This window comes from Geospiza fortis, unplaced genomic scaffold (assembly GCF_000277835.1).
Source record: "Geospiza fortis unplaced genomic scaffold, GeoFor_1.0 scaffold32, whole genome shotgun sequence".
Taxonomy (NCBI): Eukaryota; Metazoa; Chordata; class Aves; order Passeriformes; family Thraupidae; genus Geospiza; species Geospiza fortis.
The window spans coordinates 1,281,146-1,292,662 of record NW_005054428.1 but is presented as its reverse complement, the minus strand read 5'-3'; the positions used below and the strand labels follow the sequence as shown (position 1 = coordinate 1,292,662).

Below are 11,517 nucleotides of genomic sequence, written 5' to 3'. Positions count from 1 at the left end.
TTGGCAGGGGCTGCCCAGGGAGGTTTGCAGTGCCCATCCCTGGAGTTTCTTTCTGGATTAGCAAAGCATGAGAAAACTCTTCCTGAAATCTGGGCTGGCCCCTTCTTCTTTCTCCTGTAATCTCCTGTAGTGACTCCTTTTTCTCTCTCCTGAAATCTCTGCTGGCTTCTTCTTCTCTCCCTTCATTCCTGTGCTCCAGACACAGCAGATTCCACGTTTTTTATAAAGATCTCCAGAGCTGATATTTTTTATGAGACTTACAAAGGGATTTCAGAAGAACAGGCTGAGTCTCTGCCAACATCTCTGCAATGATTTTGTTGTTAAATATATCTGTGCTCACCTCTTACAAGTGCCACATTTCTTTCCAGCTGTGGGATATCAGGAAAAAAGCTGCTGTCCAGACATTCCAGAACACCTACCAGGTCCTGGCTGTCACCTTCAATGACACCAGTGACCAGATCATCTCTGGAGGCATCGACAATGACATCAAGGTAGGACCCTGTGTCCCTTTTCCTCCTGTCACACCTTGTGTTGGCCAAGGACAGCCATGGGTGCCACCTGCTGAATTTTACAACCCCAACCCCCCTGGGCGTGCTGTGTCCATCCCTGCTGGTGGTACAGGCCCAGTAAAGTGGCAGGGAGCTGGGACAGCCTGGCAGGGACAGAGTGGCATTTGGGTGTCCCAGCACTGCTGTCACCTGCAGAGCCAGGCTGGAATGCTGGCTGTGCTGGCAGCCTGGGCCAGAGCCATGTGTGAGGTAAGCTGAGGAGAACGTGGTGACGTCCCCTGTGTGCCCTCTGGCCCAGTTTGCAGCTCCCCTGGCACCTGATGGTGTGGAAAGTTCTTATTTACCAGTGAGCTCAGCGTTCATTCAGCTGATTGCCCTGGGGCTGCAGGGCTCAGGCTGTCCCCATGGCCCCAGCCTGTCACAGGCAGTGCTCAGTGTGACACTGGCACCAAAACTGCCCTGAGCCTGCCAGAGCTGTCCCCAGCCTGTCACAGCCAGAGCTCGATGTGACACTGGCACCAGAGCTGTCCCCAACTTGTCACAACCAGTGTTCAGTGTGGCACTGCCACCAGAGCTGTCCCCAGCCTGTCACAGCCAGTGCCCAGTGTGCCACTGCCAGCAGAGCTGTCCCCAGCCTGTCACAGCCAGTGCCCAGTGTGCCACTGCCAGCAGAGCTGTCCCCAGCCTGTCACAGCCAGTGCCCAGTGTGCCACTGCCAGCAGAGCTGTCCCCAGCCTGTCACAGCCAGTGCCCAGTGTGCCACTGCCAGCAGAGCTGTCCCCAGCCTGTCACAGCCAGTGCCCAGTGTGCCACTGCCAGCAGAGCTGTCCCCAGCCTGTCACAGCCAGTGCCCAGTGTGCCACTGCCAGCAGAGCTGTCCCCAGCCTGTCACAGCCAGTGCCCAGTGTGCCACTGCCAGCAGAGCTGTCCCCAGCCTGTCACAGCCAGTGCCCAGTGTGCCACTGCCAGCAGAGCTGTCCCCAGCCTGTCACAGCCAGTGCCCAGTGTGCCACTGCCAGCAGAGCTGTCCCCAGCCTGTCACAGCCAGTGCCCAGTGTGCCACTGCCAGCAGAGCTGTCCCCAGCCTGTCACAGCCAGTGCCCAGTGTGCCACTGCCAGCAGAGCTGTCCCCAGGCTGTCACAGCCAATGCTCAATGTGGCACTGCCAGCAGAGCTGCTCCCACTGCCCCTCTTTGGGAAGAACAGCCTGGAACTGGGTACTGGGGAGCTCCTGCTCTGTGCCAGGGGGATTTGGGGGATTTTGGGGCCAGTTCAGGAGGAATTCTGCAGGCCTGGGGCTGCTGGCATTGAACTCCTTGGAGGTTGAATGTATTCACTTAGAAATGTTCTAAAAAGCAAATTCTGCCTTTCTAGAAACCCATAAACTTCCAGCCTCATGTTTTCATAGGATCGTGGACTGGTTTGAATGGAAAGGATAAAACACCATCCAGTGCCACCCCTGCCATGGCAGGGACAGCTCCCACTGTGCCAGGTGCTGCCAGCCCCAATGCCCAGCCTGGCCTTGGGCACTGCCAGGGCTCCAGGGGCAGCCACAGCTGCTCTGGCAATTCCAGCCCAGCCCCTGCCCACCCTGCCAGGGAACAATTCCCAATTGCCAAGATCCCATCCAGCCCTGCCCTCTGGCACTGGCAGCCATTCCCTATGTCCTGTGTGTGGGGCTGCTGCCAAGTAACTCCTTGGAGTTTGAACACATCCAGTTACCAATCTAAGGCACAAATCCCATTTTCCTACAACTCCCATCTGTGGTGGTGTTCACAGGGCTCCCAGGATGAGGGAAGAGATAAGAATCTTGCCTCCATGTTGCAGAAGGCTGATTTATTATTTTATGGTATATATTATATTAAAAGAAATTGATATCTTAAAACTATACTAAAAGAATAGAAGAAAGGATTTCATCAGATTAGCAAAGAAAGGAATGGAATGGTAACAAAATCTTGTGACTGACCAGACAGTCCGAGCCAGCTGGACTGTGATTGGCCATTGATTAGAAACAACCACATGAGACCAATCACAGATGCACCTGTTGCATTCCACAGCAGCAGATAATCATTGTTGTCATTTTGTTCCTGAGGCCTCTCAGCTTCTCAGGAGAAAAAATCCCAACGAAAGGATTTTCCACAAAATCTGTCTGTGGCACCCATCAAGCTGGCACCCACAGCTGCGGATCAGAGCCTGTGTGGTGCTGTGCAGCTGCAGCAGTGCTGGCTGTGTTTGTGAGTTTGTGTGTTTGTGAGTTCATGTGTTTATGTCTTTATGTGTTTATGTGTTTGTGTGCCAGGTGTGGGACCTGCGGCAGAACAAGCTCACCTACACCATGCGGGGCCACGCCGACTCGGTGACGGGCCTGAGCCTCAGCTCTGAGGGCTCCTACCTGCTCTCCAACGCCATGGACAACACAGGTACAGCCTGCTCAGCCTCCAGGGACACCTCAGGCTGCTCATCCTGGGACAGCTGAGCTGGGGTGGGCTGCAGGGAGCTGGGCTCCAGAGCTGAACCCTGAATTTGGGTGCTTGAGGAGAGCTGCCTCAGGGGGTTTGTCCCAACTGGGAAGAAACTGGGGACAAGAGCCATGGCACAGGTTCTCCTGCAAGGAGCCATGGCACAGGTTGTCCTGTAGGACATTGGGGACAAGAGCCATGGCACAGGTTATCCTGCAGGAACTGGGGACAAGAGCCATGGCACAGGTTGTCCTGTAGGACATTGGGGACAAGAGCCATGGCACAGGTTGTCCTGCAAGGAGCCATGGCACAGGTTGTCCTGCAGGAATTGGGGAAAAGATCAATGTCACAGGTTTGTCCCCTCAGGAGTGACAGCCCAGCTGCTGCAGGACACTGGGGACAAGAGCCATAGCATAGATTTGTCCCCTCAGCAGGAGTGACAGCCCAGCTGCTGCAGGTCGCTGGGGACAAGAGCCATGGCACAGGTTTGTCCCCTCAGGAGTGACAGCCCAGCTGCTGCAGGAATTGGGGACAAGAACAATGTCACAGGTTTGTCCCCTCAGGAGTGACAGCCCAGCTCCTGCAGGACACTGGGGACAAGAGCCATGGCACAGGTGATCTGTGCACTCTGGCTCGTGTCAAGGTGGCTTGGCTGTGTCCCCTCAGCAGGAGTGACAGCCCAGCTGCCACCCTGTCTGTCCCCGTGTCCCTCAGTGAGGCTGAGCCCATCAGGGCCGTGCCCATGGGATGTGTCAGGGTGAGGAAAATGCTCCTGTGAGGAGCTGGGGCTCCATTTTGGGATGGCAGCTTGGGAAGTTTTTGTATTCCCACATTGCTGCTGTCCTGCCAGAGCAAAGCCTCCTGCAGGGGAAGCTGCTGGTTCCCCGTGGCCTCTGGGGAATGGGGGGTCAGGGAGCCTGTCCTGGGCACGGGGGCTTTGCCAGGGCTGCCTGTCCCTGTCCCCTCAGCCTCTGTCCCTCCTTCTGTTGCAGTTCGGATCTGGGACGTGAGGCCCTTCGCCCCCAAGGAGAGATGTGTGAAGATTTTCCAGGGAAATGTCCATAATTTTGAGAAGGTGAGTGTGTTCCACTCCTTGTTCAATTCCCTCTGCTATTAACTTTTCTCTAAATTGTTTTTTTTCAATTCAAGCTTAGACCAGAAAGGCTTTAATAAGAACTCAAAGAAACATGAATCCACAAAGTGGGTTCCAATTAAAGCCTCAGTAACAAGATTTCTTTGCTCAGTTCATTTGTAATTAGTTGTAAATTAAGTATTTTCTACACTTACCATCTACTTTGTGTAAAATAACAAGGCACTGGCTGTTTCCAACAATAAAATAAAATCTGTAATTACCATCTCATCTTCCAAGGGAGATCATTAAAGTGGTGCTGGTTAAAGTCTCGTGGTGATTTGAGTTCAAGGAAAAGGGAGGAACTAAATAGGTCTGTGCATGTTCTTTTGTTTTAGAACCTTCTGAGGTGCTCCTGGTCCCCAGATGGCAGCAAAATTGCAGGGGGCTCTGCTGACAGGTGAGTTGCCACTGCATCCCTCTGTCCCCAGCAGCCCCTGATGCATGTGCAGCATTCCTGGATCAGACTCTCCAGGCCCAGGGCTGTGTATAGAGGTGGGAAATCCCAAACAGCCCTCAGGGAGCTTTCCTGGTTCCCACAGGGATGTGTTTCTGCTGCTTTGGGGTCTGTGGAGGAGCATCTGACTGTTGTAAAATCTGGTTATAATTGTCAAAAGCTGGCTGAGGCTCTGCCCTGTCCCAGCACAGGATCCCTCAGCAGGTGACAGGGACACCTTTGCCACTGGCTTGGACCCCTGGGTGTCCTGGCAGAAGCTTGGGGAGGGGTCTTGGAGAGCAGGGTCTGTGTGGGGGGTTGGAGGGTGAGGAGCACAAATCCCAGTTAAATTCCTGCATGGTGGGATTCCAGAGATCATTAATGAGAACTGCTTTAATTAAGGAGAAAAAAATCAATTGGCACCACTCAGACTTGTAAATGGAAGATTCTGTAAAGTGAGCTGAGGAGTGAAAGGGCTGAGGGAAGAAGCAGAGCAGGGTCTGAAGGTCCCTGTGAAGGACACCAATGTCCCCTGGAGCAAATCCAGGCCCAAATCCAGTGCCAGGGAGACAGGAATTCCTGCAGGCCAGGGGCCAGGCCATGGAGCAGCAGTAATCACCAGATTAATGAGCTTCTGATAGCACAGAGGCAGAACTTGAGCTCTCCCTGCCCAGATTTAGTGGGGCAGCTGTCCCAGCATGAGCTGGGGCTGTGACTGCCCCCAGCCCTGCTGGACTCTGAGTGGGGAGGGAGAATTCCTACCTGGGGAAGGCAGCTCCTGCCTTGGGGAGAGCAGGGATTCCTGCCCTGGGGGGAGAGCAGCAATTCCTGCTTTGGGGAGAGCAGGGATTCCTGCCCTGGGGGGAGAGCAGGGATTCCTGCCCTGGGGGGAGAGCAGCAATTCCTGCTTTGGGGAGAGCAGGGATTCCTGCCTTGGGGGGAGCCGTTGGAGGGTGAGGAGCACAAATCCCAGTTAAATTCCTGCATGGTGGGATTCCAGAGATCCTTAATGAGAACTCCTTTAATTAAGGAGAAAAAAATCAATTGGCACCACTCAGACTTGTAAATGGAAGATTCTGTAAAGTGAGCTGAGGAGTGAAAGGGCTGAGGGAAGAAGCAGAGCAGGGTCTGAAGGTCCCTGTGAAGGACACCAATGTCCCCTGGAGCAAATCCAGGCCCAAATCCAGTGCCAGGGAGACAGGAATTCCTGCAGGCCAGGGGCCAGGCCATGGAGCAGCAGTAATCACCAGATTAATGAGCTTCTGATAGCACAGAGGCAGAACTTGAGCTCTCCCTGCCCAGATTTAGTGGGGCAGCTGTCCCAGCATGAGCTGGGGCTGTGACTGCCCCCAGCCCTGCTGGACTCTGAGTGGGGAGGGAGAATTCCTACCTGGGGGGAGGGCGTCCTTTCCTGGGGAGAGCAGGGATTCCTGCCCTTGGGAGAGCAGGGATTCCTGCCCTGGGAGAGCAGCTCCTGCCTGGATCCCCGTGGCCAGGCTGAGCCCTGTTCTGGGCAGGTGTTCCTGGAGTTTGGGTCACTTTTGGTTCTTTCTGCTGGTGCTGCTGGAGCTCAGGGCTCTGGCAGCTCCTGGGGCAGGTCCCAGCAGAGCTCCCCACAGCAGACACTGGGATTTGGGGATTTTGGGTTCACTTTCCCTGACTCTGAGACTGTTTCTAAGAGAAGTGTGAAAGCTGAGCTGTGCGTGGTGCCCCCAGGGGAGGATCCTGGGGGGTTCTCAACCCAGGTAGGGGCTCAGGCAGGAGCCAGCGGTGGGTGAGGCCTGGCAGAGGGCGATCAAAGGGCTCAGCACGATCCCATCACTCCCTAATAAACGCTGGGAAGTGCCTCATGTGGCACAGCAGGAAGAAATCCCATCTTAGAGCTGCTGGCAGGCAGGGGTTGCAGTGCAGCAGGGGCTGGGGGGCTCTGGGCTCCTCACTGCCAGCCCAGGGGGTGCCTGGATGTGCACAGAGTGGGTGGGGCTGCTTGGGGGGGTGAGACCCCTCCTCCCCATTCCCAGTGCTGATTTGCTCCCTGCCCCTGCACTATCAAGGATTTCTTTGGCCTCACAGCTTTCAAATCCATCTCTGTGCCCTGAGGGGTGAGGGCCACTGTTGGCAGGGAGGTTTTTGCCACTCTTGACTCCTCCCTGCTCAGCCTCTGCTCTCCTGGGCCTGTCAGAGCAGCATTTTCCCATTTTTTTCTCCTGGGGAGTTCCTGTTTATCCTCACAAAGATCATTCCAGCTGCAGAACTGTTGCTAAAGGACACGAAACAACACGAGCTCACACACTGCTGCTCTCAAGGTGAAGAAAAGGGAAGTTTATTTTCTGACTCCAACATTTATAGATTTCCAGAAGTGACAGTGGGTTGGAGGGTGACAGTGCCACCTCTCCAATGACACTGGACAAACCAGCAGTCCATCAAATTTCTCCTCCTCCATGAAAGAATGCAAAACAATGAATTATTAACAGAAAGTGGGTGAGAAAGTTTGTTACAAGAATGTGAACATCAGAAGGCTTAGAAAATCTGAAACAATCAGGGGGTGACACAGAACCACCTGGGGGCACAGGCGTTTTCCTTGGCCCGTGCCTGCCCTCAGCAGGACTCTGTTGCAGGTTTGTGTACGTGTGGGACACCACCTCCAGGAGGATCCTGTACAAGCTGCCTGGCCATGCTGGCTCTGTCAATGAGCTGGCCTTCCACCCCGAGGAACCCATCAGTAAGTGCTCCCCCCTGCCAGGGCAGCAGCTCCAGGGCTCACTGAGCTGCTGATCCTCTGGGAAGTGACCTCAGAATTGCCAGTTATCAGGTTTAGGGGTGGCAGAGCCTTGCTTGCTCATCTCCAGTTGGGTGGGGGCACCCTGGGCTGAGCACAGGGACTCTGGGACTGGGCTGGGGACCCCCAGAGCACAGCAGGGTGGGAGTGGCTGCCACTGCCCAGGGCTTGTCCAGCCTTCCTGGGGCCATGAGGAACAGGTCTGGAATGGCTGGGATGCCAGGGGTATAACCATGTGTGGTGATTCCATCAGGACATGGATCACCTGGGAGCCTGGGGGGGTCCTAACTTCTCCAAAAGCTGTAGGAAGCCAAAGAGAATCAGAAAATCATATCCCAGAATGGTTTGGGTGCCAAACCTGGCCTTGGGCACTGCCAGGGCTCCAGGGGCAGCCACAGCTGCTCTGGGCACCCTGGCACAGCCCAAACCTCTCGAACCAGGCCTTGCCAGGCTACAAACCCCCTGTGGCAAATGGCACTGGGGGCACCTGGAACCAGCCAGGAAATCATTCTTTCCTTTCCTTTCTCCATTTGCTGCAATGGGCTTTGGTGCTGGTTTCCATCCTGGATTCAGGAATGGGAATGCCAGAGTGCTTTGGGTGGGAAGGGATCTTCAGTGCCAGCTCATTGCAGCCCAGGGACAGCTCCCACTGTGCCAGGTGCTGCCAGCCCCAATGCCCAGCCTGGCCTTGGGCACTGCCAGGGCTCCAGGGGCAGCCACAGCTGCTCTGGCAATTCCAGCCCAGCCCCTGCCCACCCTGCCAGGGAACAATTCCTTCTCAAAATCCCACCCAAAGGAAGCTCTGGGTGCAGTGGGTTTGGGCCCTGTTCAGAGGTGGCACCACACTCAGAGCTGGCTGATGCAGAGCTCAGGTGGCTTTTCAGAGCCATTTGAAGCTGGGACCAGGCTCCATTCCCATCTCCTGGTCCAGCATGGGCTGGGCAGGACTGCAGGGTGCTGTGTTTCCATGGAAACGCTCACCTTGGCCTGGTCAGCAGCCCAAAATTCCCAACAGTCATCCCCAAAGGCAAAGCAAGGGGCAGGGAGCTCTGGGTACCCTCAGCTCTGCTGGGCTGGGCTGTGCTGGAGCAGAGCCAGCTCCTCTCTGGGTGTGGGATCCTGTGCTCAACTCCTCTTGGCTCATCCATCGCAAATAACAATTAAAAAACTCCTACTAAAAACCCATTGAGTCGTGCAGCTGCTGGCTGGGAACTCCTGGGGATGTTAATCCATAAATCCCTGCAGGATTCTCACCTGCACAGGCAGCCAGGCTGTGCAGGGAGACAAACACTGGGCTGGGAATTGGTGCAGAAACCCCCAGAGCTCTCCTGGACAGGGATTAAATCACTGCTGGTGTCTTCTGGTCATTCTTGGGAATTCCCTGAAGAGAGGAAGGGTCTGGAGCCCCAGGAGAGGCTGAGGGAGCTGGGAAGGGGCTCAGCCTGGAGCAAAGGAGGCTCAGGGGCCCTTGTGGCTCTGCACAGCTCCTGCCAGGAGGGGACAGCCGGGGGGGGTCGGGCTGTGCTCCAGGAACAGGGACAGGAGCAGAGGGAACGGCCTCAGGCTGGGCCAGGGCAGGCTCAGGGTGGGTTTTTGGGAAGAATTCTCCATGGAAAGGGTGTCCAGCCTGGGACAGCTGCCCAGGGCAGGGGTGGATCCCCATCCCTGGAGGGATTTAGAAGCCCTGTGGATGTGGTGTTTGGGGACAGGGCTGGGTTAAAGGTTGGTCTCGATGATCTCAGAGTGGTTTCCCACCCCTGATGACTTTATAATTCCACAAAGACATCAGAATTGGTCCTTCTGACCCGTGCCCAGTGTCCAGCCCTGGTGGTGGAGTCCCCATCCCTGGAGGAGTTCAGGGCACCTGGGGATGTGGCACTGGTGGGCAGGGGTGACCCTGGGGTGCTGCCAGGCTGGCAGTTGGGTGTGATGGTCTCGAGGTGTTCCCCAAGCTCAAGGATCCCCTGGCTGTGACTCAGGGCTGGTGGCAGCTGGGAGCCACTGGGTTTTCCCTGCTCCCAGGCAATGCTGTCCTGGGGACGCTTTCCTGGCCACATGTGCCCTCTAGTGGCACCCGGAGCTGGCAGAGCCCGGGCTGGAAACCCCACTGGGGAGCCCTGCAGGGGGTTCATCTATGGGAACCCCACTGGGGAGCCCTGCAGGGGGTTCATCCCTCAGGGCTGGTGGCAGCTGGGAGCCACTGGGTTTTCCCTGCTCCCAGGCAATGCTGTCCTGGGGACGCTTTCCTGGCCACATGTGCCCTCTAGTGGCACCCGGAGCTGGCAGAGCCCGGGCTGGAAACCCCACTGGGGAGCCCTGCAGGGGGGTTCATCCATGGGAACCCCCCCAGGAGCCCTGCAGGGGGGTTCATCCATGGGAACCCCCCCAGGAGCCCTGCAGGGGGGTTCATCCATGGGAACCCCACTGGGGAGCCCTGCAGGGCTGTCCATCCTCCTCTCTTCCAGCTCAGCCATAGCCAGCAGCTCAGGGACAGTGGGTGGCAGCTCGGGGTGGGCTCGGTGGCACAGCCAGGGCTCTGTGGCACAAAGCTGTTCATGGCTGCCATGGGAAGCAACTGAGATTTGGCTTCCAAAAAACTGAGAAGCTTAGGCTGTGACCTCAGGGAGGTCTCAAACCACTGGTGTCATTTTTGTATTCTATTTCAATTTTTATATTCTACTTTTTGTATTCTTTTTCAGTTTTTATATTAGATTTTAATTTTTGTATTCTATTTCAGTGTTTGTATTTTAATTTTTGTATTCTATTTCAGTTTTCATATCCTAGTTTTTGTATTCTATTTTTTTGCATTCTATTTCAGTTTTTGTATTTCAATTTCTATATTCTATTTCAGTTTTTATATTCTGTTTTAATTTTTGCATTCTATTTGACTTTTCGTATTCTATTTTAATTTTTGTATTCTATTTCAGGTTTTGTATTCTATTTTAATTTTTGTATTCTGTTTCAGTTTTTATATTCTATTTTTTTTTGCATTCTATTTCAGTTTTTATATTCCATTTTAATTTTTGCATTCCATTTCCTTTTTCATATTCGATTTTAATTTTTGTATTCCGTTTTAATTTTTGCATTCTATTTCAGTTTTTATATTCTGTTTTAACTTTTGTTTTCTATTTCAGTTTTTGCATTCTAATTTTTGTATTCTATTTCAGTTTTCATATTCTAATTTTTATATTCTCGTTTGGGTTTTATATTCTGTTGTAATTTCTGTATCCAGTTTTTATCTTTTATGTTTTCTATTTTTATTTAAATTTTTTATATTCTAACGTTTATATTGTTTTCATTTCTTTATTCCTTTCTTTCCTTGCCCCTCAGTTCTCTCTGCATCCAGTGACAAAAGGCTCTACATGGGGGAGATCCAGTGATGCCCCAGGAGCTGCTGGATCTGTGCCTCGGTGCTGCCTTGGCAGGAGCTGGGTGCTTCCCCTCCCAGTGCAGCAGGTGCCAGAGCTCGGTGTGACAGCCCCAGTGCAGGCTGTCCCCTCCCCACACCTCACTGGGCAGCTTTTTCCACCTCCCCTTTCTTTGGGAGGCAGGAAAACTTGGAATTGAAAGGAATTGCGTTTTGGCTGTGCCACTGACAGTGAAACCCTTCTGCAGATCCCTTGAAATTGAGAACTTTTGGTTCAGTTCCACATGTGGCCTGTATATCCCTGTCCTGTTTCCTTTGGAGTTTTTTTGATACAGTTAAAACTGCAATAAATGGCTTTTTTTACACAGCTCAGTGCCTGCGGTTTATTGCTCTGTGTCTTGGATTGAACAGCCAGGTGTCTGCTGAGGAGGGCAGGAACTTCTCCTGAAATGGAAAATGCAAACCCCCTCCCTCTGAATTACTGTAATTCTGAAATTAAGGGGCTCTCAGGCAAAGATATGGGAGCAGGAATAACAGTTCTTTATTAGGAAATTAAAAATACCAATGCAACAGTGCAAAAAAAGCCTGCCAGAGTGAGAGCAGGCCCTGGCACGCTGTGGCTCAGGGGGTGGCACAGCCCCATCCCATGGGGGCTCAGCCCTCCTGCAGTGCCAGCTGTGCTGCTGCTGGAGCAGGGATCCTGCACAAGGGGGGAGTTTTCCTCTGCAGCTCCAGGGCTGCTGCAGATGGGCCTGGGCTCCCTCTGGCAATGCAGGGCAGCAGAAAGCTGCTCCTCTGGCAATGCAGGGGGCAAAGGCTGCTGTGCTGCTCCAGGCTC

General features: G+C 53.9%; 1 protein-coding gene across 1 annotated transcript in view; it reads left to right on the top strand.

The window, feature by feature from the left end:
- The window catches only part of SNRNP40 (small nuclear ribonucleoprotein U5 subunit 40), a 15,137-nt gene extending 4,091 nt beyond the window's left edge, over positions 1-11,046 (top strand). Inside the window, exons 4-9 of the mRNA XM_031061874.1 lie at positions 369-491; positions 2,809-2,929; positions 3,961-4,043; positions 4,436-4,497; positions 7,152-7,255; positions 10,643-11,046. Of these exons, the coding sequence (XP_030917734.1) occupies positions 369-491; positions 2,809-2,929; positions 3,961-4,043; positions 4,436-4,497; positions 7,152-7,255; positions 10,643-10,692 (543 nt within the window). The 3' untranslated portion in view covers positions 10,693-11,046. The remainder of the gene's footprint in view (positions 1-368; positions 492-2,808; positions 2,930-3,960; positions 4,044-4,435; positions 4,498-7,151; positions 7,256-10,642) is intronic.
- The last annotated feature ends 471 nt before the right edge of the window (positions 11,047-11,517 follow it).